Genomic DNA, 25,511 nt, shown 5'->3' with positions numbered 1-25,511 from the left:
GGGGGTACTTTGTTTGCAGTAGTTCAGGTGATGCCAGCAAGAGGACTTGCCTGGGCAGAGGAGTGGGAGGGGGCACGGTGGGTCTCCAGAGCTGCGTGGGATACTTGGGTAAGATGGAGAAGACGCTTGGGGTTGCTGTGCTCGTGGTTGGCACTGGATCTGCTCCCAGGAGGGGTCTGAGACCATAGGCTGGGCTGTCCGTCCCTCCTTTGGATTGGAGACATGCTGAGCTGTTGGGGAATTGAACCAGGTTTTGACAGCGCGGCTTGGGCTTGGCTGGCTGGGATCCTGCACTCCCTGAACTACTGAGCACTTTTCTCTCCCTCCCCCCTCCCCTTCCTTTCTGCAGCCTGCAAAGGAAAAGCTCGCGGCTGCACACTGACTCCGGAGCGGAGCCGCTGAAGAGATGGACCTCCGACTGCGGGAGTTGCGCCTCCAGGAGGAGAGGGAGTTTCTGGAGAGCGTGGCGCTGGTGGAGCCGGGTAAGGGGACCCTACAGCCAAATCTGCCTGGGGCTGTTGGGGGGTGGGGGTCCTGAGCAGACATTTGGATTTTCTCAGCAGAGGCTTGGGTTTTGTCAATCCTTTCTGGCCCTGTTGAGTTTCTTCCTCTGGCTCAGAGGCAGGAGAAGCCCCTTTCTGGCCCAGGAAGGGGGCTTCTCATGCCTCTGAACCAGAGGGAGAAGCTCAACAGGTTGACACTGAAACTCAGCCACAGTCCATTTGCATGCTTTGAGCCAGATTGAGGGCTGCTTAAACACTCTGGTGCCTGGAGTGGAAAAATCTCCCCCACCACCCCATCTTCCCACAGCCACCGATTAACCCCGGGGCAGTCTTCTGGGACGTTCGTTCATTCTAATGCAAGAGAAGTTGCAGGTGGATTGGTCCCCATAGGCCTGACCCACCTGCCCTCCTTCTTGGCCCTCTCCCCCAAACCCACCAGCCTCACCCCTTGACCACTTCTTCTGTCCATCCAGCTAATTCCCCGGCTTCGGGGACTAGTAAATCTTGAGCAGAGCCCCTGGTTTGTTCTGTCTTTTCGCAAACTGCCGTGCGCACTTCTCGGCTCTCCTCTTTGAGCGCAGCAAATCCGAAGCCTTTTGCCCGAGAGCTTCTGTGCTTAGGCGACTTCAGCTTCAGATCAACAGGTTTCAGCCAAAGCGCTTTTCCTCTCAATGGCTCAGGAGCCCTCCGTGGTCGACCCAAATAATGGTCTGCCAGGGATCGGCTGAACGTAACAGCATCTTTTCCTGTTACAAAAGCATCCCCTGCAGGTGTTCTCCCAGCTGTGCTGGGTGGGATGTGGGCATCCTTTCCCCTTCCAGACAGGCATGGTTGGTCTTCAACATTCCTTTCCCCTCACCCAGCAAAGAAATGATGGACAGTTAAATGTTGTCCGGTGGGGCTCTCTGGCCTGCACGGGAAAGCATAGAGCTAGTGCCAACTGGGAAAGGATGCTGGGTAAGGTAAAGGTAAAGGTCCCCTGTGCAAGCACCGGGTCATTCCTGACCCATGGGGTGACGTCACATCCCAACGTTTCCTAGGCAGACTTTGTTTTATGGGGTGGTTTGCCAGTGCCTTCCCCAGTCATCTTCCCTTTACCCCCAGCAAGCTGTGTACTCATTTAACCAACCTCGGAAGGATGGAAAGCTGAGTCAACCTTGAGCCGGCTTCCTGAAACCAACTTCCATCGGGATTGAACTCAGGTCGTGAGCAGAGCTTGGACTGCAGTACTGCAGCTTACCACTCTGCACCACGGGGCTCCTGGGATGCTGGGAGGGGGGGACAAAAGAAAATGAGGACCTTTCTGGGTAAACAATGGGGGGGATCTGGGGGGAAGAATGTTGTGGGTGCCAGACTGTCTCCCCTCTCTTTGCTACAGATGGGAATCTGGAGCATGCCAGGGGGCCCATGGGTGAAAGCACTCTGGATCAGTTGCCCATGGAAGATGAAAGGAGGGGCAGCAGGGAGCAGGCTATTGTCCCCGAGCCCCTTATGACCGATGGTGACTGGCAGGTGCCCTGTATCCCCAAATCCCCCAGGTAACCGGCTGCAGTGTGTGCATGTGGGGGTGCCTCTCTCCAGACTTGCAACCAAGTGATGCTCAAGGGGGGAGCGGAAATCCACTCCCTGTTTGTGAGTCTGAGGAGGCAGGTGAACAGGGAGTGGCAGATTGCTGCCCCTTCTGGCATCTCTCTCCTCCCTTCCCCCAGGGATGCCAACCTAATCCTGGAAGCTGTGAAACGCAACGAATTCCTGCGATGCTTGGGTGATGGGCAGAGCCATCCACTGGTGGAGAGCTTCACCCTGGAGCAGCGCCAACCCGGTGACACGGTTGTAGCCGAGGGTGACGATGGGCACACCATGTACATTGTAGCTGGTGAGGGTGCCGGGGGTTGTGGGCAGAGGGGGTGGTTGGGATACAGCCCCAAACTGCATTGGGTGGGGAGATGGATTGCTGTTGGGAGACCCCTCTAGACCCCTGCTCTGTCCTATCTTGGAAAACCGGTGCCCTGAATCACTGTTGGAAGAACTGCCCTACCTTGGGTTGGCATCCTGGTGTTCCAGATCTTCCTTGGACATTTCAGTGCATCCGGTGGCTTCCTAATAATCCAGGGCGGAAAGTATGTTTACATCTGCCTGTTGGCGTACCGTTTGGCTTTTCATAAGAAGGCTTTTGCTGGCAGGGGAGTTTATCAAACGTGAGAGGAGGGTTTCATCCAGTTTTCTCCAGGCTAATAGTGTTGGGATTTTGTGAGCCTCACTGGGGAGGGACTTCTGCAGAACTGGAGCTGTGATGGAGAAAGCTCAAATCCTGATCCCATGCAGGATGGGTGGGAAGGGTGACCCCTGTCAAAGATTAGATCCAGAACACAGCCTCTTGGGCAGATCTCGGTGGTATGTATGGAGAGATTATTCTGTTAAAGATTAGAGCACTACTGAGCATACGCAGAGTGCCTTCCCTTGCCATTTGGCAACTACAGCATCTCCCCATGTCTAAGACTGGAACAAGGCAGTATCCGCTCTTGCTGCAGGCTTTGAACGTTTCCCCTGCTTGCATCAAGGGACGTTCCTGCCAAACACTTCCAATGGTTTAATGCTTGGGAGAGCAGCCGCACCAGAGGGGACCCTCGGCCACCGAAGCACTTTGTCAGATTTTCTCTGAGGGGCTGCAGGACTGTGTGTTGCTCTGAAGCGACTGGGTTGCTTTGTTTCTTCACACGCTTCATTAACTCGGAGGGAGGATTTGAGATGACAGTTCACTTCGAGATGGCTTTAAAAAGTAGTTAGGCAAGCTGGGGAAGACCAGGTCTGTCACACATGGTCCCCTCTGTCCCCAAAGGGATTTCCTTCCCCTGATGACACACCAGAGATTCCAAGGGCTGAGTCTCGGGGGCATGAGAATTAGGAAGGGAAGGCCGCCCCTATGGAGCATGGGACACCCCAGTTCTTGATCTCCTTCCTTCCACCACTCCCTCGTTGCTCTTCCAGTGCAACTAGAATGCAACAAAAGGGGTTTGTTGGGGAAGGATACGTATGGAATAACAACAGGAACAATTGTGTGCCGTCAAGTTGCAACTGACAGCCACTCCAGCACCATGGGGTTTTCAAGGCAAGAGTTAAATGGCAGTGGTTTGCCATTGCCTTCCTCTGTGCAACAATCCCAGTCTTCCTTGGTGGTCTCCCATCCAAGTACTGCCTGAGACCCGTGGCTCAGTGGTAGAGCATCTGCTTGGCATGCAGAAGGTCCCAGGTTCAGTCCCCGGCATCTCCAGTTATAAAGGGACTAGGCAAGTGGGTGATGTGAAAGACCTCTGCCTGAGACCCTGGGGAGCCGCTGTCGGTCTGAGAAGACAATACTGACTTTGATGGACCATGAGTCTGATTTAGTATAAGGCAGCTTCATGTGTTCATGTGTTCATGACCCTGCTTACCTTCCAAGCTCTGACGAGATTGGGCTAGTCAGGCTGTGAAATGTGGATCGGGCGGGGGGGGGGGGGAGAGAATGCCCTGCAAAAGCCAGGGAAAGGCTTCTAGGCAGCTGCTTGAGAAACACAGTTGTTTTCTGCCCGTCTTACCCATTGGAGGCTTTCTTCTTCTCCCCCCCCCCATGCAAGCCCAGCCTCTTGAACTTCCAGACAAACAGAGCCCGTTCTTCAGTCAAGTCAACTGAGTGACTGCTTGAGGCAGCACTACAAGGAGGGCGCTGATGCCCCTCGGGGCTTGGCTTGCTCGCAGCCCTGGAAGCAAGCAGTGGGCATCCATCACCTCAAGGGTCTCCACAGTGCCTGGCCAGGCTCAAGCCAAATCCCTGGAGACCCGGCTGGCAGCTGCACCCCAAGACTTGATGAATGGGTGGCGGGTGGTTGGCTCGGAGCCGGACATTCCTTGCATGGGCTCAAGAGGCAATGGATGTCCCTTGCTTGGAGCCACATCATACCGTGGCCCAGCCCTGCAGGCCAAAGATGAAGGAGTGAATCCAAATCAGTGGTTGTTATCATTGGGATGTTTGCAGCAGGCAGTCCCAGAGGTCACACGGAACTGCTTATACCGAATCAGACCACTGGTCATTCAATGTCGGTATTGTTTACTCTGACTTGCAGTGGCTCTCCAGGGTCTCAGGCAGAGGTCTTTCGCATCACCTGCTACCTGTTCCTTTGAACTGGAAATGCCAGAAATTTAACCTGGGACCCTCTACATGCCAATAAATGCTCTACCACTGAGCCACGGACCCTTCCCATTAGCTCCATATATAGTTCCACTCAGAGGCTAGCAGCTTCATTGTGCAAAAGCCCTAGTCTCCTGCTGCCCTTCCACAGAGTGAAAGTGAGACAGATCTTTACCCTGGCCTCTATTCAGGCATGATTTTCCCTGGCATGGCTAGACGCAGAGTGCCTGTGTGTGGATAATAATAATTAATTGCAGGTTCCATTCAGCGATCAGTGTTAATAGCTGTTGACTGACCTCTCCTCCTCCACGGATTTGTCTAAGGCCCTTCTCTCACTGCATCCCGTGAGGCGGTGAATTCCAACTCCAATTTAATCCCATAAGGGATGAGATTTTCCAGCAGGGACCACATGCGTCTGTATGTACATGTGCGTGAATCGACCTTGCTCTCCCATTGCAGAGGGGGAGCTCAGCGTCGTGCAGAAAGGGCGCCAGCTCCGGACGCTGCTTCCGGGGGATGTGTTCGGGGAGCTGGCTGTGCTGTACAACTGCCAGCGCACCGCGACTGTCGTGGGTAAGGGAGCAGGATTGCCAAATCTGACCTGGGGAATTCCTGGAGGTTGCAGGGGGGGGGGGGGCCGTAGCGGGGAGAATTCAGGGAGGGACTTCACCTCAAATCTCTGGTAGAGCATAGCCTGCCTTCTGATACTGCCAGTTTCTCCAGGGGAACTGATTCCTGTCATCTGAAGATCAGGTGCCATTCTGGGAGGACCCCAGGCCCCACTGGGAAGATGGCAACCCTAAAGGGAGATGTATCCCCACAGGCCCAAAGCCCTTTGGTGCTGGCATCAACCCCACCATAGCCATCTGATCTTCAGGGAGTAAAAAGGGCCTGTCCTCTGTATACACCAGCATGGTGTAATGGTTAAGAGCGGTGGTTTGGAGCGGTGGAAATCTGGTGAACCAGGTTGGTTTCCCCACTCCTACACACGGAGCCAGCTGGGTGACATTGGGCTAGTCACAGTTCTATTAAGGGCTCTCAGCCCCACCTACCTCCCAGGGTGTCTTCTTGTGGGGAGGGGGAGGGAAGGTGATTGTAAGCCCATTTGATTCTGCCTTAAGTGGTAGAGAAAGTCGGCATATAAAACCAACTCTTCTTCTTCCTCCTCCTGCTGCCCACCTTCCATAGCTCCACTGATGGAGAATAAGACCCTTTCGCGCCCTCCCATGGGAGTTGTGGAAGTTCCTTCCAAACCCCAGAAACTTCATCCAGTTGGCATTCTCTTAGCATGGGGATGGGGGATAAGCTGGTTGCGGGGACAGGTGGGAAGTACCCGGAGACTGGTCTTGCCCTCTGAGGTTTGTGTGTTTGCAATAAATTTAATTTTTCTTTACATAAATAATAACCGTTCTGTGCCAAGACAACAAGGAGTCTCACAGCAAATTAAAAACTAACAAATGTAGGGGGGCTGAGCCTTCACGCCCGCAATATTTGTTTGTCTTTTAATAGGTCCTCTGACACTTCATTGTTTCTGTTATAAAAGATCAACATGGCTACCCCTCTGGAGTTTTATGTAATATTCATAAAATTTAATGGCTGGGAACATTTCCACTCATCTAAATGAATCAGGCTAACAAACTGAAGAGGAAACTCTTGACTATTATATTGTGTTTTTTGTGTGGCGAGGGGCTATTTAATGCAGCGCCCACTCTGCTCCTCCTACCTAAGCAACGTGTCTCCCCCAATGCATATCTTTGCTAAGGACGCTGTCCATTTCCCCCCAAAGGCACAAGGCAGTCTCTTCTTTGGCCTAAAGAGAGTGTGAGATGAAGAGATAAAGAGGTGGGAAGGCGGCTTAGCATCAGTTTCCTTACTGTGCCCCGCGCTTGAGTCGCCGTCGGTCCTGCCTTTGCAATCCAGGCTGGCTGTTGGGGCTGGGGCATCCCTGGTTCCGTTGCCATGGCGATGGTACAATTGCATCCTCTCCAATTCACTGTACCTATTGAATAGAGATGCAGAATCCGCTTCCTCCCATTTTTTCACGGCGCGTACCGGAGCATTTACTCCTCCAAAATTTTTTGGCTTTTCTTGCTTTTGCGCTGGATGCCGACAACTCAGATAGCAAATTGCAGCGAGCTCCAGAATACCGAAACATTGCAGGGTTTTTGAGACGACGTGCGTCAATCAAGATGTACAAAGGTGTTTTCGGAAAGTTAATGGCAAAAGAGCTGCCCACGCGGTATGTTAGAAATTGCTGCTACTTTCTGAAACACCCTCATACACACCGATGACATTGAAATGTGACAGTAGTGCTTGTGGAGATGTTGGGGAATTGAGCTCTCAAGCATTTTCCCCCCAAAACCCCACAGGGGCCTGTTCGCTGGCAGGCTTCCTTGCTCTTCGGCAGGACCCTTGTTCAGCCAGGAAAGACGATGAAGAGCCCCTCTTTTTGACAGCTCTTTACTTACTTATTAATACATTTCTAGCCCGTCTTCCAGCACGCGGAGGCCCCTCCAGGCAGCTCGCGGACAATATGAAAGCCATAAATTACAATATAATGAACTGCACAAAGGAAAATAGATCGCAAACAACAGCTGAACAGCTGGGGAGGCCCTGGCGCTAAAATAGGACCCTGGGCGTTCTGTGGACAGAGCTCCCAGAGGTGTTCCCCCCCTTTAAATGTCAAGCGCGCTGGCCACAGAATACCTCACATCGTGTCTCGTTTAGTTAAGTCAAAACCTTACCAAACCAAAAGGGTTTTAGGTCTCTTCATAAAAGCTACAATGTCGATGGGTCTGGAGTTTCATGACGGGGAAGGTACTGTAGCTCAGATTCAGGGGTGTTTGTCTCCCGTCCTTTATTGACTGTCCCCCTCATCTCCCCAGCACTCACCCCTGTGCAGCTGTGGGCCATCGACCGGCAGACATACCGCACAATTATCACCGAGAATGCCAAACGGCGGCGTGCTGAGATACTTGCTGGCCTGCGAGGGTGAGTGAAGGAAGCACAAAGGAGGGGAAGGGGACTCATTTAAGGACACTTCATCTGCTTTGGTGGGGGAATATGGTGCTTTTCCTGGCTGCTGCAGTCCTGGGATGAGAGCACAAGAGAGGATACTTTGGGGTCTCTCTCCTTCTGCCATCCCTAGGCTGGCACTGTTGCCAAAATGGGGGCTTCTTGATGAGCGAGCGTATGAAGCTGCCTTATACAAAACCAAGCCATTGGTCTCTTTGAGCTTAGAGTTCCAGCGCCTCAGGGCCAAACTTGACGTGAGGGCCCCCGTGAGGATGCCACCCCCATTTTTAAGTGATTTAAAAATGCTGCGAGGGCTCGATCCGGTTCAGGTCCGCATCACAGAGTACTTGACCACCAACCACCCAGCCTTGTCAAGTCCCAAAAGAGCAGAACCAGCCCCTCAGCACATTGTGCTGTGGGCTCAATCACAGCATTTCAAAATCACTTTAAAACGGAGGTGGTGGCCATGAGGATCCTGTCATGTCTAGTTTGGCCCCCAGACAGAGAAAGGTCATTCTCAACACCTGCTACCTCAAATACTTTAACTTTTGAGTACTGAACCAGGGACCTGGGACTTTTGCTATACAAAGGGTGTGCTTCAACACTGACCTATGGTCACTCCCCCCAAAAGTGGGGAGAACAGGTTGGGGCAATTTACAAACCAGGGGTGATGAGGGCCAGGCTGACAGTTGACTCAGACATGGGGGGGGTACGAGCCCACCCTTCCCTCAGGGCTTAAAGCCCAGACTTGGCACCTTGGCACCTTTTGTCAGCCAAGTGCCTTTGAGCATGCAAGGAGTGGAATCCCTCCCCATGGAACAATGAATTAAATAATTGATTGACTGACTGATTGAAAGTATTTACATCCCACTTTTTGGCCTGTTGGGTCTACCCTAGTCTGGGCTTTGGTCAAAGGGGCTTTGGTTGCAGGATACTGTATGCAACTTTGAGGCAGATTTGAGACCCTGCGCTTCTTCTGGGCGTCTCTCTCTCTCTCTCTCTCTCTCTCTCTGTGTGTCTCCCACACTGTTTTTCTCTCCCTCCCAGGGCAAAGCCTCTGCAAGGCCTGTCAGATGCTGCCCTTTCACAGCTGCTGGACACAGCAGAAGAGGTAAGTATTAACTTCCATGTCCTCCTTCATTCTGCTTTGCTGCCTCTGGCACAGAGCTGACTCGGGAGGGGGTGCTTCACAGTGAATACCCTCTGCAGAAGATGGGAATCTTTCTTTGTACAAACACCGGTGTGGAGTGAATAGAGATCCCCCACCTGCCTGTACCTGCATTTGAGCCCTTGCCTTTCTGTGCATCCCTGCAGCGCACCTTCGCCCCCAATGAAATGATCATCCAGGAAGGGGACGAGGGGAGAACGTTTTTCTACATCCTCAGTGGAAAGGTGAGACACAACCAGATCCCCCCCCCTTATCAGTTCCAGAATTGTCAAGCAAAAAGAGGAATCAGTGAGCAATGGTTCCAGGTCGGTCAAGGGTGCTTATGCTCCAGCATATCTTGGAGCCCACTACCTGGCCCTTTCCTACTGAGAGAACCTATGAAGGCACCTTATACCAAGTCAGATAATTACATCCATCCAATGGAGATCATCTGACTGACGGTAGCTTCATGGGGTTTCAGGCAGACACGGGTCTTTCCTGAGATTATTTAACTGGACATGTCAGGTATTGAACCTGGGACCTTCCGTATGCAAAGCAGGCACTCAACCACTGAAGCCACAGCTGCAAAGCCTGCCAGACACAGAGTGTCTACTGAGTTTATCAAGCACACTCAAGCAGGACACAGCATTTCTGCTCCCATAAAAATATATTTTCCTAAGTCCTTTCACTTTCCAGCTTCTCACGGTCACCTAGAGCCACAGGGCTGGTTCAGTGCCCAAATGACCCAAACAGGTGCTTGGGGCATGAAACTGGTAATCACAGTAGTCCCCTGTGATTCCTCAGGAGGTGGTAAGCTCTCCTTCCCTGGAGGTTTTTAAGAAGAGGCTAGATGGCCATCTGTCAGCAATGTTGATCCTATGACCTTAGGCAGATCATGAGAGGGAGGGCCATCTTCTGGGCATGGAGTATGGGTCACTGGGGGTGTTGTGCGTGGAGGTAGTCTGGAATTTCCTGCATTGTGCAGGGGGTTGGACTAGATGACCCTGGTGGTCCCTTCCAACTCTATGATTCTATTATTTCTGTCCTTCTCCCTTCCCTTCCTCCATAGGTTGAGGTAACCATGAATGTGGAAGGGCAGGAGGAACACATCCGGGTGCTGAAAGGAGGGGACCACTTTGGAGAACTCGCCTTAATCCGGTAAGTGGGGAGGGTACGCAGGCTCTCTAAGCTAGTTCAGCCTGGATTGACTCAGCCAGAGAAAGGAACAAGGGAGTTATAGGGACTGATTCAAGCTTTCAGGCTTCAAAATGGCAAGGAGCAGATGTGGAGATTGGGCTCCTGGGGTGTGCAGGATTCCATTCCAGCACCCCCAGCCTAACCAATGCTCCAAAATCCAAAACAAATCCACAGTAGAGTTGTTTAATTGCCAGCCATCAGAACATAAAATGTGTTCAGAATGCTTTATTGTTAGACTAATGTAATGAGATGCAGGTAGGCAGAGAGAGTTATTATGAAAATGCTAGGCACAGAAATATCATCAAAAGTTAAAAATAAACTCGTCATAAAAGATAATCAGAATTTACATGCAATTTCATGATAAGCTTTCTAAAAATAGCAAAAGGCATTCAGAAGCAATAAAGGCTTCCTACAGGTGCCAGGTCTGAAAGCTAGGTAACAACTCTTAGGTGAGCGTTACCAGCTCCTTCTGTTCAGGGCGTTTCAAAATGGAGTCTACCACCTCTTCCCTCAGAACAAAGTGGGATGGCAGGAACTGGTTGTGGGTGAATATGTTTATTTAACCTATATGAAATGGAAGTAATGTCGGAGATTCTGTGGACTGGTAAGACCTATCTTGGGTGGACTGTGGACTGGTAAGACCTATCTTGGGTTCATGCTTTCCTTGAAAGATCAGGCTAACAGACCAGGAGTCCCTCAGTAGGTCTCAGCTGAAGTCCTGCCCTTCCAGGTGTCTCTGTGGCCTCCAGCACAATCTTACAGTGAGTTCTTTAGGCTGAATCCTCTGCTAGAAGACAAAGATGTGGTTAGGGTCACCCATGGTTTAGTGACTTCTAGATTAGACTGCTGTAATTCTCCCTACATGGGGCTCCCCATGAAGACACTTCAGAAACTACAGTAGGTTCAGAATGCAGCCACATCAACGTCAGAGATGAGCAGATATCATTATATGCATCTGCAGAATCAATTATGCTTCCAAACCCAATTTAGGATTTTGGCCTTGAAAGCCCAAGCAGACTTGGTCCACAGAGTCTCAGGGAGCATCTAATCTGCTATGAACCTCCTTGAAATTTAAGATCAGTTAGGGAGGCCCTGCTTCAGGTACCATATTATGCAGAGTCAAGGGTTGCCCTCTATTACAGCGGTGCCTTCTCAATAACCTGTCCAGGGCTTTGGAACTCCCTGCCTCAAGATATCCATTTGGCACCATCCCTGCTGTCATTTTGATTAAAATGTATTTAATTCAGCTGGCTTTTTTGGTAGCTACTTTGTTTCCATTGCCATCCCTGGTAGGTATCCAGCTGGGAAAATTTCAGGAGAACAGGTCTCTGTAGTCTGGAGAACATTTGTCATTCCAGAACTCTAGACCCAGTCTGGAGATTGGCAACCTTAGTCCCTGGCTACCGTTGTTGATTAGGTATCCATTCAGCACCCTCTGGTATGTTGGTATACCTGACCTGGATAACCCAGGCTAGACCTGGATAACCCAGGGGGAATCATGCACTCTGCTCCCAGCTTTTTGGACAAATACTGAGATAAAAATGTGAACAAACAAAAACCAAATAGGCAACTGGAGCCCCTAAAAGGAATCTTTGGTATGCAACACAGATATTTTCCCACTGAGTTGGGTCTTTCTCACTGTTTCCAGTCTTATGGTGGCCACTTGTTCTGTGCTCTTTAGAGCCATGTGTGCATCCTTATGGTGTATGGGTCCTCTTCGCCAAATGTATGTATTTCTTCTCCAGTCATTTATCCTGTATATAGTATGATCAAAACCCAATATATCTGTGGAAGAGGGCGGGGCTTGAACCCAGATCCATCCAGTTCATTAAATAGCAGGCACGCATCAATTTTTGAGCCGATCTTTTCCAGGAAGGTCGAACAGCAGAAAGAAGCTATCTCCTTTGGGAGGCAAAGTAGGGCAAGTTGGCAAGGAGGTTCACACCTGAATCAAGGGTTGCCAGCCTTCAGGTGAGGCCTGGAGTTCTCCTTGAATTACAGATTATCTCCAGATCACATAATTTAGTTCCCCCGGAGGACACATCAGCTTCAGAGGGTAGATTCCACAGCACCACATCCCTGCTGAGCTCCCTCTGCCCTCCACAAACACCCCCCCAATCTCTCAAGCCGCAGTTGGCAACACAGATGATGAAGCTGCCTTATACTGAATCAGACCCTTGGTCCATCAGTCAGTATTGTCTACTCAGACCGGCAGCAGCTCTCCAGGGGTCTTTCACATCACCTACCTGCCTATCCCTTTCACTGGAGATTCCAGGGATTGAACATGGGACTTCTGCATGCCAAGCAAATGCTCTACAAACTGAGCCACAGCCTCTCCCTAAACCAGAGCCTCTCATGCATGTACTTGCAGATTCCTTGCACTGATTCAGGCTGATACACTCAGAGAAAGGATCTGACCTCCTAGATGGTTAGGATGCACAGATACCTGCTTCTGGGCCATTTCTCTGCTTTTGGGGCAGCAACCATATTGGGGGGAATGGGACAGCAAAGCAAAATATCTTCTTCATAATCTTTCCTATTCACCTTTCTGCTTCTCAACACACGCAGGAACATCCGCCGGACTGCCAGCTGTCGGGCAGAGGATGAGGTCATCTGCATTGCAGTAGCTAAGGAGTAAGTCCAATAAGATGATACTTCCCTCCCGTGTGAGGAGAGGGAGCAAGGTGAAGCCTGAGTTGTGTGGACGTCTCATCTATAAACTTGACCCAGGTGGCCTCCCTCCCTCTCTTTCTGCAACTCAAAATTGTCCTCCAAGTGCCCCTCTTGTTCTCTGTCTGAGCATCAGAACTGCTGAGGCCTGGTCTTTGGGAATAATTCCTGCCTCAGTTTCCACTCTGCAGAAAGCATCCTCTGAGCTACAGGCCTGGCAACTCCTGCCAACAATTTATTAGCTATGGAGAAGAAAAGGCACTGGAGCAACTGGTCCAAAGCCCTGCAAAGTGGCAGGTGGAAGGGGGTCACAGAAACATTTTAGGTCTCTTACAGAGAAGTCAGGCTTTAGGCTTTATAAAGAGCCTAAAACAACAAGGCATTTTACTACCTCTTAATGGCCCACAACCTCTTATTGGCCCACGGACTCAAGGTGTAAAATTGACAGATGCAACAGGGAGGATGTAGAAAGTGGATGGTACTCCACAAGGTATTTTGGTGCATGTTTATCCTTGCAAACTTGTATGCGGAAGCCCTTGGGGAGGGAGCAATTTAGAGCACTGGCTAGTGGGGGAAAGGGTTAAAGCACCCTTTCTGTTCTGCACTGTTGGGGGCAAGGTAGACCCTTCCCAAAGCCACTTTTCCTTCTGTTGGGGGGCCTTTGGAGGCTTTGTTACACACCTTTGCATATCACATGCAGTTTGCCTTGATGCTCACATGTGAGATCCAAATGTAAGTCCAATATAAAAAATGCCCAGTTTTGTTAACGACAGCATTGCGCGAGGCAGTTCTTTTCTGCCGGGAGACTGATATGTGTGAAACCGGACTAGGCCGGTGTTCCAACCTCTGTTCCCGCTGAATGGCTTCTCTTTTCTGACTTCTCCATAGAGACTTCCAGGAACTGAGTCCAATGTGTGCTCGTGAGCCGTAAGTCTTTGGAGGGGAGGGGGGAGATAGATGAAGTTTGGGGCTATCCACATCAGGACCCTTTGGCCATGGTGACCCATTAGGTAAACACTGTTCCTGGCCAACCCCGTATGAAAATCACTCCCCACCCAAATCTAGGCTCTGACTCTTGAGCAGCAGGGTGGGACAGGGACGGGCTCAGGGAAGAAGAAAAGTGTTCTCCTACTAATTTCTTCTTTCTCCCCCTCAGAGACGTTGCAGTGCCAGAGCCTCCATCTCTCTCTGAATCCAGACGGTCAGTACTGAGGGTCGTTGCACATACATATGCCCACATTGCACTGGTGGCGGCGGTCTCGGTCGGGGCTCCCCACTGAGGCCTTGGCAGCCAGATGATGGGAAAGAAAGGCAGTGGCCATCACAGCCAGCAGGTCTTCCCTCTGCCCAGATCGAGAGCTGTCAGGGCAGTCTGAACCTGCCCTGGCTGATTTATTTGTGTGTGCTGGCTGGGTTGCAGTGGGCTTGTACCGCTGCCTAGCCTGGGAACATCATAGACCAAGGCTTGGATATTGGCCCTTCCTTTGCTTGTTGACTGCTCTAGCACTCAGGCAATCCCTTCCCGGTGGGGAAAGTGGATAGAGAGAGCTTTTCTCCCTCTCCCCTAGTACCAGAACTTGGGAGTGCCCCACAAAGTTGATGGGCAGTAGATTCAAGCAGACAGAAAAGAGTACTTCTCTCCTCTATGAGTTTGATTCCCCGCTCCTCCACATGAGCGGCAGACTCTGGTGAACCAGATTGGTTTCCCCACTCCTCCACATTAAGCCTTAGGTTAGGGCCCTTGCTGGAGATTTGTGGCATCTTCTCACATCCTTTGTGGGTCTGGGTGCCATCTGCTGGCTTTTGTGGGTGATTTGGAAGCTGCTCAGGCAGCAGCAATAGCTTGTTCTTATGTCATGCTTTGACAGACATGGTCAAAGGATTCCATACTCTGTAAAAGCTGTGAGGGAGTTTTTTTTAGCCATTATCATTAAATGAAACTTCCATGAAGCAGGGCAAGAACAGAGGGAGACTTTGACTTGTAGGTCTTCTAGGACATCTAGTTGGCTATAATGGGAAACAAAATTTTGACTTGATAGATGATTGGTAGGACCCAGCGAGACTCAGACATTCTTATTAAGACATGCTTCAGCAGCTTAGCTAAATGGGTCTCATCTTCCCAGAGCGCTCTCCCCACATCCCACATCTTCCCTATAGGGAACAGGCACATCACAAGGAAAGAAACGTTTCCTTCTAGCCACCACCAGGCTGTCTTCTCCTACCACAGCGGCTCTCCATAGTGTGGGTTCTATTTCTGGCCGAACCCCAACAGCTTGCAGTGAATGTTTGAATTAGAATGGCAGAGAGCCAACGTGGTGTAGTGGTTAAGAGCTGTGGTTTGGAGCGGTGGTCTCTGATCTGGAGAACCGGGTTTGATTCCCCACTCCTCCACATGAGCGGCGGAGGCTAATCTGGTGAACTGGATTTGTTTCCCCACTCCTACACACGAAGCCAGCTGGGTGACCTTGGGCTAGTCACACTCTCTCAGCCCCACCTACCTCACAGGGTGTCTGTTGTGGGGAGGGGAAGGGAAAGTGGTTGTAAGCTGGTTTGATTCTCCCTTAAGTGGCAGAGAAAGTCAGCATATAAAAACCAAACCAACTCTTCTTCTTCTTCAGAATTGGGGGATCTCAAAAGGTGAGATAGCTACTAAAAGGGAAGGTTCATTTGCTTTCCATCCCAAAAGCCTAGACACCAGCAAGGAGTCAGAGCACTGATAGTTCAAGCAAGTGAGCCAAGCCACACATTACAGGCAATGATAGCCAATGGTAGGTAGTGGTTAGGTTAGCATGTTCGAATCCCCAGTCTGCCATGGAAGCTTGTTGGGTGACTTTAGGCTACTCACACACTTTTAGCCAAACCTATGTCGTAAGGATAAAATGGAGGAGAGGAGAACTATCTAAGCTGCTTTGGCTCCCTACTGGGAAAAAGGTGGAGTATATATGAAATAAGTAAGAACTTCCCCCAGTCATTATTTTATGAAGCTTTGGAGAAAATGCCTGTGGTGATGAGCCATCTGCTGAACATGAAAACAGGCCCAGCCAGTGAATCTTCATGGGGAAGGATCCATAAGAACTGCTTTGCTGGATCGGACCTCAGGTTCTCCTAAAATTCTGTTTCCAAGAGTAGCCAGCCGAATGCGACTGGCAGCGCACAAGCAGAGCATGAAAGTGGAGAACCTTCCGCTGAGGTTTGCCTTCAGTAATTAAACGCATGCTGCCTCTCCACATGGGCGTTTCATTTAGCTGTTGTGGCTGTTAGAGAAATGGAACTCCTTGCCATTAACACCTTAGTACTAGCTGTGTTCATGGCAGACATCCCGGAACAGGATAAGTGTGTTATATATCCCTTGTTTTGCTAGCCACAGCAATTATTGAGTTATTTTATTCTCACTACATTGCTAAGATTAAAAAAAAGAGCAAGAGGCCAGTAGGACCTTGTGCGTGCGTGTGTGTTTGTGTAAAGAGGACCTTAAAGACTAACAACATTTCTGGCAGGGTATGAGCTTTCGTGAACTCACAGCTCACAAAGGCTCATACCCTGCCAGAAATTTTGTTAGTCTTGAAGGTGCTACTGGACTCTTGCTCTTTTCTACTGCTGGTGACAGACTAACATGGCTATCCATCATGATCTATCTCCATAAAAAAAAGACTGTTGCTCTCATTTTTTAATTATTTGTCTGGCCATTTCACATATTAAAAAAATAGCATTGATATAGTGCTAACAGTGTTCAAAGTGCTTTGCATACATTCTCATAGTAAACCTTACAACAACGCAGTCTGGTAGGCTTAGGCCGTTTTTGCATGGTCAGTTTTGATGCTCGCTCAAAGCTCTTTTTAAAAATGTGACTTTAAAAATGCCTTTTCACTGTCCCCATGCAAAAGGAGAAGTTTCACTCCCAACCCCACTCGCCTGCTTCTTTGTTCCTGTTTGCATAGTCATTAGCATATGCATAGCTAATGCGCCTCTGTTGTTCTGCATTATCCTTGAGGGGGATTCTTCTCGGGCAAACACCAAAGGTCTTGTTAAATGGGCTCTTTTGTAATGCGAAGCAGGTATGTGTGGGCTTCGCAGTCACTTGCGGAATGACGGTTCTGCGTGCAAAATTTAAAAAAATATGCGGGGCAATTCAGTCTGGAATGCGCTGCTAATTACCATGCAAAAATGGCCTTAGACAGTTAGGCAAGCCGCTTTCAGCCTGCAGTTGTCAGGATGCTAAGTTTCCTTAGCAAACTTATAGTTCAAGACTTGAACCTGCAACCTCCCCAAGTTCTTAACCACCATGCTATACCAACTTCACTATTGTTTCCTGCTTTGAGAATTCAAGAATATGAAAAGCAGATCTGAAATCTGAAAATTAGTAAATAAACGCAAGGCACTTAAATAGCAAATATTTGAATATTTTCATGTTAGAAATAGGCCATTACACTCGGCCTTTTCCCCCAATGGGGACCAAAAGCGGCTTACATTGTTCTCCTCCATTTTATTCTCACAACATCTCTGTGAGGTTGGTTAGGCTGAGCGTGTGTCCTATTAGCAGTCTGGTCTCTTGTGGGTAGGTTGCCAACATACTGGAGGGAAAAAAATGTCTTGCCCCTTTAACAGGGGCTTAATGGGATTTTATTTCAGGTGATGCTATTTTTCTCTGTTCAACTGCCCATCTCCACACATTCAGCCTCTGTTAAAGGGGCAAGACATTTTTTCTCCAGTTTTTTGGCAACCCCACTTATGGGATCAAAGAGTCACTGGCCCCTTCCAAAACCTGTTGTGCATTCTCTAGGGTGTAGGGAAGCCTGAGGATAACAATCTGCGGCTGCTAGGAAGGCGGGGCTAATGTAAGAATCTCCTTGTACCTGCAGAAGCCACGCCCACAAAGTGGGGCCCCTGCCTTCTCTGGGTCATATAAGAGAGTAGGAATAGGGCTGGCCGTGTTGCAAGTTCTTTTGTTTTCAATTGCTTGTTCCCAGAGATGGGTAACTTGAGTTCCTGGCCAGCTGCAAAGGCAGCTGATGAGGGGTAAGTCAGGGGTACCGGGGTGGGGGGCTTGCAGAAGGACCTGCCTGCCTCCCATGTTCCTTGGCGGGAGGTTCAGGCTGGCTCCTGCAGGCTGTGCGTTTGGTTTGCCCTAGGTGGGCTGAGTGCTAGAAGCTTGTTATATGGCTCTTCTGATTGGCAAATGTTGAAAGTGAGTGGTTGCTACGGGGGTGCCGTCGCGTGGACGCAGCCAGCGCCAGTTTCCCCACCAATGTGTCAGCCTCCGCCTGCTTTCATCAGCCCTCCAACTAAGCGGCATTCAGCACAGCGAGCCCCCAGAAGATGCTGCTTCAAACGGCTCCTCGCCCGCCCAGACAAACGCTTTCATCCCGTTTCGGATAACTGCCCTCTGGACGCTCTCCAGGTGGCGGCAGGCAGATGTCTTGTTAGGGCCCCTTGCTGTGGCTAATTGGCCATTAATTGGCTTTGATTGCCTTTAATCAGCTAGCAGGCTCTATTAGGCCCAGGAGAGCAGGTAATCCAGCAGTTTTGCAGAAAGCCAAGCGATTACTCTCACACAAGCATGAGTTCTTTGAGCAGCCAGAGAGTGTCTCTTGTGATCTCTGGAGCGCTCATGGTTTGCAATAAGCTTATTCCTAGGGGAGAGGAATCTACTGATAGGTTCGTTGTTTTATTGATTTGTTTATTTTGTTTATGCCTTATCTTCCCCTCCAGTGGCTTACATTATTCTCCTCTACTTTATCTTCTCAACAGACCTGTGAAGTAGGTTAGGCTGAGTATGTGTGACTGGCCCAAGGTCACCCAGCAATAGGGTTGCCAGCCTCCAGGGGGTGGCAGGAGATCTCCTGCTATTACAACTGATCTCCAGCTGATAGAGATCAGTTCACCTGGAGAAAACGGCCACTGGCAATTGGACTCTATGGCATTGAAGTCCCTCCCCTCCCCAAACCCCGCCCTCTTCAGGCTCCGTTCCAAAAACCTCCCGCCGGTGGCGAAGAGGGACCCGGCAACCCTACCCAGCAAGCATCCATGGCATGGGGATTCATACCGGGGTCTCCCAGATGCTAATATGACACTATAACCCAGGGGTGTCAAACTCATTTGTTATGCGGGCCAGATATGACATAAATGTCATTTGGTCGGGCTGGGCCAGGTGTACCAGCCCACAGTGGGCTCACTAGCCCAGATTGGAAGCGTTGGGGGGGGGGCTTACTCGTCTGGTGAGCCCACAGCAGCCTAGCCAGCCCATAGCGGGAGTGAAGGGGGTATAGGGTTGCCAGGTCTCTCTTTGCAACCAGTGGGAGGTTTTGGGGGCAGAGCCTGAGGAGGGTGGGGTCTGGGGAGGGACTTCTAATGCCAGAGAGTCCAATTGCCAAAGCGGCAATTTCTCCAGGTGAACTGATCTCTATCAGCTGGAAATCAGTTGTAACAGCAGGAGATTGCCAGCTAGTACCTGGTGGTTGGCAACCCTAGGGGGGTAGCTGCCTCGGCTGACGAGCTCACAGTGGGCTCCCCAGTCCAGATCATGGTGGTCCGAGCTGGCAAGTGGCATGGATCAGATAGCCCTCGCAGTGGAGGTGGCTGCCTTGGCTCACGGGCCGGATAACAGCGCTCAAAGGGCTGGATCCAGCTGCAGGACACTAGGGTTGCCAATCTCCAGGTACTAGCTTAGGGTTGCCAACCTCCAAGTATTAGCAGATCTCTTGCTATTACAACTGATCTCCAGCCGATAGAGTTCATGTGGAGAAAATGGCCGCTTTGGCAATTAGACTTTATGGCTTTGACGTCCCTCCCCTCTCCAAACCCCGCCTTCCTCAGGCTCCATCCTCAAAATTTCTGGGTATTTCACAACCCAGAGTGGGCAACCCTATTTGACATCCTTGCTCTAACCGCTACACAACACTGCTCTCATAAAGTAAAAGGGTGCCCACACCAGTGTAGGAGCAAAGGCCCTTCTGCGTCCCCAGTGAGGAATTTTTGGCCAGTAGGGCTGCTATGAGGAAGAGCAGAACCTCCTCTTCTGCTAGATTGGTGGCATTTCCCACTGTGGCAATAGATCCAAAACTTCTTGCTTCCTCCAGGTATTGATCTGGAGGGTGCAAAGAAAGCGCTGCCTCTTGATCTGTCGCTCTCCCTTTCCTTGCAGTGGTTCATTCCTTGAGGGGCCTGTGACCCAGCTGCAACTCCAGGATCTTCTACCTGTGTTCTACGAGGATGGGGACCAGCGAGGGAGGCCAGTGATCTTGGGCACCGGAGGCTTTGGCACCGTTGAGCTGGTAAGGCCTTGCCGGGGGCGGGGGGAAGGGGCATGGCATGCAGTGCATGGTTGCATCCCTTCCGGGCTCCTGATGTCCCTTTCCATTTCACCTGTCTCGTAGGGTTGCCAACTTCCAGGTGGTGGCTGGAGTTCTCCCGCTATTACAACTGATCTCCAGGCGACAGAGATCAGTTCACCTGGACAAAATGGCCGCTTTGGAAGGTGGACTCTGTGTAGGGTTGTCAGGTCCCGCCTCTCCATTGGCAGGAGGTTTTTGGGGGGGCAGAGGTGGGGCGATTGCACCCGCTCGATGAGATTACTTCATTTCCAGGTTTACCCCCAGAAGTGCTGCATTGCTGCAGCTGCTTTAGCATTCAAACCCCCAAAATGCTGGCGGGGGTTTGAGTGCCAAAGTGGTCGTGGTGATGTGCTGCTTTTGGGGACAAACCCAGAAGTGACATAATTGTGTTGTGTGCGTGCATTCCCTGCTCCTGAGTAGCCCAGTGGATTGGCGGGCAATTGCCCGCCAAAACCACTCACCTGGCAACCCTAACATTTTGACTTGATGCCCCATTGAAGTCCCCCCCTCTCCAAAGCCTGCCCTGCTCAAGCTCCACCCCTAAAAACTCCAGGTATTTTCCCTCCCGGATCTTGCAACCCTACTCGTCTCCCATGTGCCTAAGCAGGCCCACCAGAACTACTGACTGGAGTCCCTTTGGGTTAGCATTAGTCCTGCCTCTTGGTTTCCCCATGAAGAAGGCAGTGATTTAAAATCCCAAGAGGGGGTTGCCTGACATATTAGCACTTCACTCGGGAGGTGGTAAGCTCTCCTTCCCTGGAGGTTTTTAAGAATCAGCAATGCTGATTTTATGACCTTAAGCAGATGATAAGAAGGAGGGCACCTTGGCCCTCTTCTGGGCATGAAGTAGGGGTCCCTGGGTGTGTGTATGGGGGAGGTAGTTGTGAATTTCCTGCATTGTGCAGGGGGTTGGACTAGATGACCCTGGTGGTCCCTTCCAACTCTAGAATTCTATGATTATATTCTGTGATTCTATAACCAATTGGATTATAAACAAAAGGGTTTTAAGAAGTCCTAGGATACTGGCTGTAGTGATAAGTCCTGCATTAGGCAAGTGAAATGACCATGTGATGTGTCCTTCACTGGTGTTGCAAAAAAACAAAACTCTCCTATCTTGACTGTGGATTGCTCCAAACCGCTGTTTATTGACCACAGCTGAGTTATATTTAATTGTATTTACTTTATACTCTGCCTTTTTCCCCAATGGGGACCCAAAACGGCTTACATTGTTCTCCTTTCCTCCATTTTATTCTCACAACATCCCTGTGAGGTAGGTTAAACTGAGAGTGTGTGACAGTCCCAATTCCACCCAGTGTATTTGAATGTCTTGGACTGCTGAATTCTGGGTAATGAAGGCCAGCTTGGCACACCTGCTCCTAGTGCCCATGGTTACTGTTACCTGAAAGTGCAAGTTACCACCGGCGCAAAGCCCCGCACCAGCATCCCGGGGAAGTGTTCCCAGGGCATGCCCGGGGGGTGGGGAGCTGCCTGTAGGCAGCTTCCTGACCCCTTTCAGGCCAGGAACACCGCCTCCAGAACAGTGTTGCTGCACCAGGTTTTTGCTGGCGCAGCTGTTTTCAATGGGGCAAAATGCCTCATTTTCACACAAAAAAAATATTAAGGCTTTTTAAAGCTTTTTGGCGGCCGGGAAACAGCTTTGGAGGCGCCGCAGCCACGCTGTCCCCGGTCGCCAAAGGCTCAGGAATGGACTGTCAGTTCCGCCTACCCATCCCAAGGCGAAGTGGAGCACGAATTTCCTGCTCTGGCTGGGCTGACCCCCTCTGATGGCCTTCCCTGTATCTTGGCAGCCAGGTGCTTACAGGTTAAGGCTCCACAGGGGATCTCCCCATCTGTTGGCATGTGTACCTGCCTGGGCATGGCAGTCATGGCTGCAAGTATTCTTCCCGGGTGACCTGGTCATCTCTTCTTGACTTGTCCTCCAAGGGCCAGGTCTCTGACTATGCTGCTACCAACCAGGTCAGGAAATGCTTGGGCTTGCAAATGACTCTCTGCAGATGGCCTCTTTGTGCCATGTTTCTTTCCCCTCCCTGCCCAGGTTCGATACACAAATGAGGGCGAGGACCATTTCTTTGCTCTCAAGCGCCTGCGCAAGGACCACATTGTGCAGAAGCGCCAGCAGGAGCATGTTCTGATGGAGAAGAAGGTGCTACAGGAGAGCCACTGTCCCTTCATTGTCAGGTGGGGAACTCAGTGGGGCAAAGGAGGAAGGGGTGGGGCGGTTGGCCCTCTTACACTTCCCAGCTTCAAAGAGTAAGCAGTCCCTTGGATCATACTGAGGTTGGTTTTATGGTCTAACTAAACATTTTCCCTGGGTATGTCCCAGGGTCAGGTCGAGTGATGTGCTTTGCGGCACTCTACTTCCTAGGTGCACATGGGTTCAGATTGGGTCTGTGGTGCACAGGCTTAGATCTCACCCCGTACCGCTTTCCTGACTTGAAATGGGAGATGCTAGGGTTGCCAACTCTAGCTTGTTAAATTTCTGGAGATTTGGTGGCCGTGCCAAGGGAAAGCTGAGTTCGGAATGGGGATATGATAGCTTAGAGTCAGCTTCCCTGAAGTCTCCATTTTCTCCAGGGGGAAACTTCAGACCCCACCTGGACGTTGGCAATTCCAGGAGACCCTGTGTGTTCCATTTGGGAAACATAATTTGCAGGTCATCAATATACATGAAACACCCACAGGGCCAACAGCAGCTCCCCAGGGCTGTTTCAGGTCGGGGAACTAGCGCAGATGGGAGGTGAAAGACCTTTCCCCTGCATGTCATGTGCTGACCCAAATCAGGCCTGTTGATACCTGAGAAATGCAGAACTCCAGAATTCACCTCTCTCGACCTGGCCCTGTGTCAATCAGAATCCAAACTTCCGATTTGAGCTCCCAGCATAAGAACATAAGAAAGGCCCTGCTGGATCAGACCCAGGCCCATCAAGCCCAGCAGTCTGTTCACACAGTGGCCAACCAGGTGCCTCTAGGAAGCCCACAAACAAGACGAGTGCAGCAGCATTGTCCTGCCTGTGCTCCACAGCACCTAATATAATCAGAATGCTCCTCTGATCCTGGAGAGAATAGGTATGCATCATGACGAGTATCCATTTTTGCTAGCATGTACTACATGTACTCAGTCACACAGCTGTTTCCTTTGGGATGTGTGCATACACTCTGGAAGCATTTGACGTGAAGGGTGATCTGGAATCCGGACTTACGGATGGTTCTGGTTGGGTGTGAGGGGGCCAACCACTTGAATCTGTGGGGAAGGAGTTGTGCCTTCATCTTGGTGGGGATCCTGAGAAGCCCCTACCCACCCAGGCTAATTTACTGCATCCTCTCCCCCCCACCCGCCTTTCCAGGTTATATGGGACCTTCCGTGACAGCCGCCATGTCTACCTGCTGCTGGAGTTCTGCCAAGGCGGCGAGCTGTGGGCCAAGCTGCGTGAAGCGTATGGAGAGGCAACTGGGATGGGGGGGATCGTGGGGCAAAAATAGCAGTGGGGGTGGTCTGTGTGTAAGGTTGCCAGCTTCGGGTTGGAAAATATCTGGAGATTTTGCGAGTGGAATCCGAGGAGGGCAGGGTTTGGGGAGGGGAGGGGAAGGGTTTCAGTGGAGCATAATGCCTAGGGTTGCCAACCTCCAGTTACTAGCTGGAGATCTCCCACTATTACAATTGATCTCCAGCCAAAAGAGATTAGTTCCCCTGGAGAAAATGGCCGCTTTGGCAATTGGACTCTGTGGCATTGAAGTCCCTCCCCTCCCCAAACCCTGCCCTCCTCAGGGTCCGCCCCCAAAACCTCCCACCGATGGCAAAATAGGCAACCCTAATAATGCCATAGAGTCCACCTTCCAAAGCAGCCATTTTCTCCAGGGGAACTGATCTCTGTCGCCTGGAGATCAGTTGTAATAGCAGGAGATCTCCAGCCACCACCTGGAGGTTATGCTAAGAGACGTGTGCTGTTATTAAACTGAGCAAACCGAAAAAATAATATAATAGACACAAGCCACAAACAAGTGATCTAAACATAAGCCTAGACTCTTTCACTATTATGGCATGTATTATAACTCATACATAAAGAATATCAAGCAAAGAGTAAGTCATTCAGTATTATAGCAGTCAATATATCACATACATAAAGAATAGCAAGCATGGAAAATCATATACAAGGATCTTAAAATGCCTCCACAAATGAATGCTGAAACGATCCTCCAAAGTGGGATCAAATGGTACGTGTCCCATACAATGCTGTACCATTTTTTTCGGTTTGCTCACCACCTGGAGGTTGGCAACCCTATCTCTGTGTGAGGAAGAAGCCTGAAGAGAGGGAAGGGGAAGGTGGCTGCATCCTCTGAAGCTCTGGGCAAAAAGCAGGGCAGCGGGACTAGCGTCACCTTCAGGCCCATTGATAACCCCCCCCCCCGCGAACAGGAAGGCCAAACTCCCTTTAAACCAAGCTCTATTTATATTTTTATCCTGCCCGCTCCAAAGAATTGTTCTACCTTCCATTCCACCCTTGCGACAGCCTTGTGAGGTAGGTTAGGCTGAGAGCATCCCTGAACCAGGGTCATACCAGTGAGCTTCTGTGGTACGGTGGAGACTTGAATCTGGGTCTCCCAGAGCCTTTTCTGGCACTTTAAGCACTGAGCCATGCCAAGCAGGAGGGTCCCTTGCCCCCTTTAAGGATAATGAGAATGTTAATGACGTCCTTCTTCTTTTTTTAATTCTTTTTTTATTGCATTGGAAGTCATTTTACATCTCCATACCTTTATAATTACAATTTACACTTTCCTTCTTCCAATACAAATTTTCCCCCTTTCCCCCCCCCCCCCACGGACCAGTCCATAATTTCATATTTTCAGCCATGAGCATAGCCTTTTTAGTTTTACTAAAGTCTCTTCGTTGGCTTCTCCACTTTTCACCCAATTAATGTATGGGTTCCACTTAGTCTTCAACTTAATGACTTCCTTCTAAAACAAAAGTGTATATATGTAATCCACCTGAAGCATCAGAAAGATGGTCTATAAATAAAGAAAATAACTGTGGGTGGCTATTCATACTCCTCACGTCCTTGAGGCCGCTTCTGCTCCTGAAAAACATTCCTGTGGATCTGGCGGGGGAAAGGGATTAAGCTATTACTACATCTATTATTGGAAGTCTGAGTCTTGCTTATTAACCACCGATTATCTCTCCAGCCGCTACTTCTCGGAGCCTGTGGCCGTCTTCTGCTCTGCCTGCGTCGTTGAGGCCTTAGACTACCTGCACAACCAGGGCATTGTCTACCGCGACCTGAAACCTGAGAACTTGATGTTGGATGCAAAGGGCTATGTGAAGCTGGTAAAGGCACAGGGTGGGGTGGAAGCGCTTGGCCCTGGGGCCCAGGCCCCCTTGGAAAACACCCTGTACATCTACGTTGGAAGACCTGCTCCTGTGAGGGTGGATGAACTATAAACGGTGGCAAGGGAGAATGTATTCAGAA

The 25,511-nt window shown here is 50.4% G+C and overlaps 1 protein-coding gene across 1 annotated transcript in view; it reads left to right on the top strand.

Annotated features, from left to right (window-relative positions):
• The first annotated feature begins 386 nt into the window (after window positions 1-386).
• LOC130480341 (cGMP-dependent protein kinase 2-like) overlaps window positions 387-25,511 on the top strand; it is a 31,797-nt gene continuing 6,672 nt past the window's right edge. Inside the window, exons 1-15 of the mRNA XM_056852823.1 lie at window positions 387-482; window positions 1,882-2,041; window positions 2,213-2,379; window positions 5,128-5,241; window positions 7,554-7,659; window positions 8,731-8,794; window positions 8,998-9,075; window positions 9,900-9,988; window positions 12,596-12,661; window positions 13,586-13,624; window positions 13,854-13,898; window positions 19,839-19,968; window positions 22,085-22,227; window positions 23,394-23,483; window positions 25,228-25,369. Of these exons, the coding sequence (XP_056708801.1) occupies window positions 407-482; window positions 1,882-2,041; window positions 2,213-2,379; window positions 5,128-5,241; window positions 7,554-7,659; window positions 8,731-8,794; window positions 8,998-9,075; window positions 9,900-9,988; window positions 12,596-12,661; window positions 13,586-13,624; window positions 13,854-13,898; window positions 19,839-19,968; window positions 22,085-22,227; window positions 23,394-23,483; window positions 25,228-25,369 (1,509 nt within the window). The 5' untranslated portion in view covers window positions 387-406. The remainder of the gene's footprint in view (window positions 483-1,881; window positions 2,042-2,212; window positions 2,380-5,127; window positions 5,242-7,553; window positions 7,660-8,730; window positions 8,795-8,997; window positions 9,076-9,899; window positions 9,989-12,595; window positions 12,662-13,585; window positions 13,625-13,853; window positions 13,899-19,838; window positions 19,969-22,084; window positions 22,228-23,393; window positions 23,484-25,227; window positions 25,370-25,511) is intronic.

Source organism: Euleptes europaea, chromosome 7, assembly GCF_029931775.1.
Source record: "Euleptes europaea isolate rEulEur1 chromosome 7, rEulEur1.hap1, whole genome shotgun sequence".
Classification (NCBI taxonomy): domain Eukaryota; kingdom Metazoa; phylum Chordata; class Lepidosauria; order Squamata; family Sphaerodactylidae; genus Euleptes; species Euleptes europaea.
The sequence above is the reverse complement of the archived record's forward strand: the minus strand, read 5'-3'. Positions and strand labels throughout refer to the sequence as shown.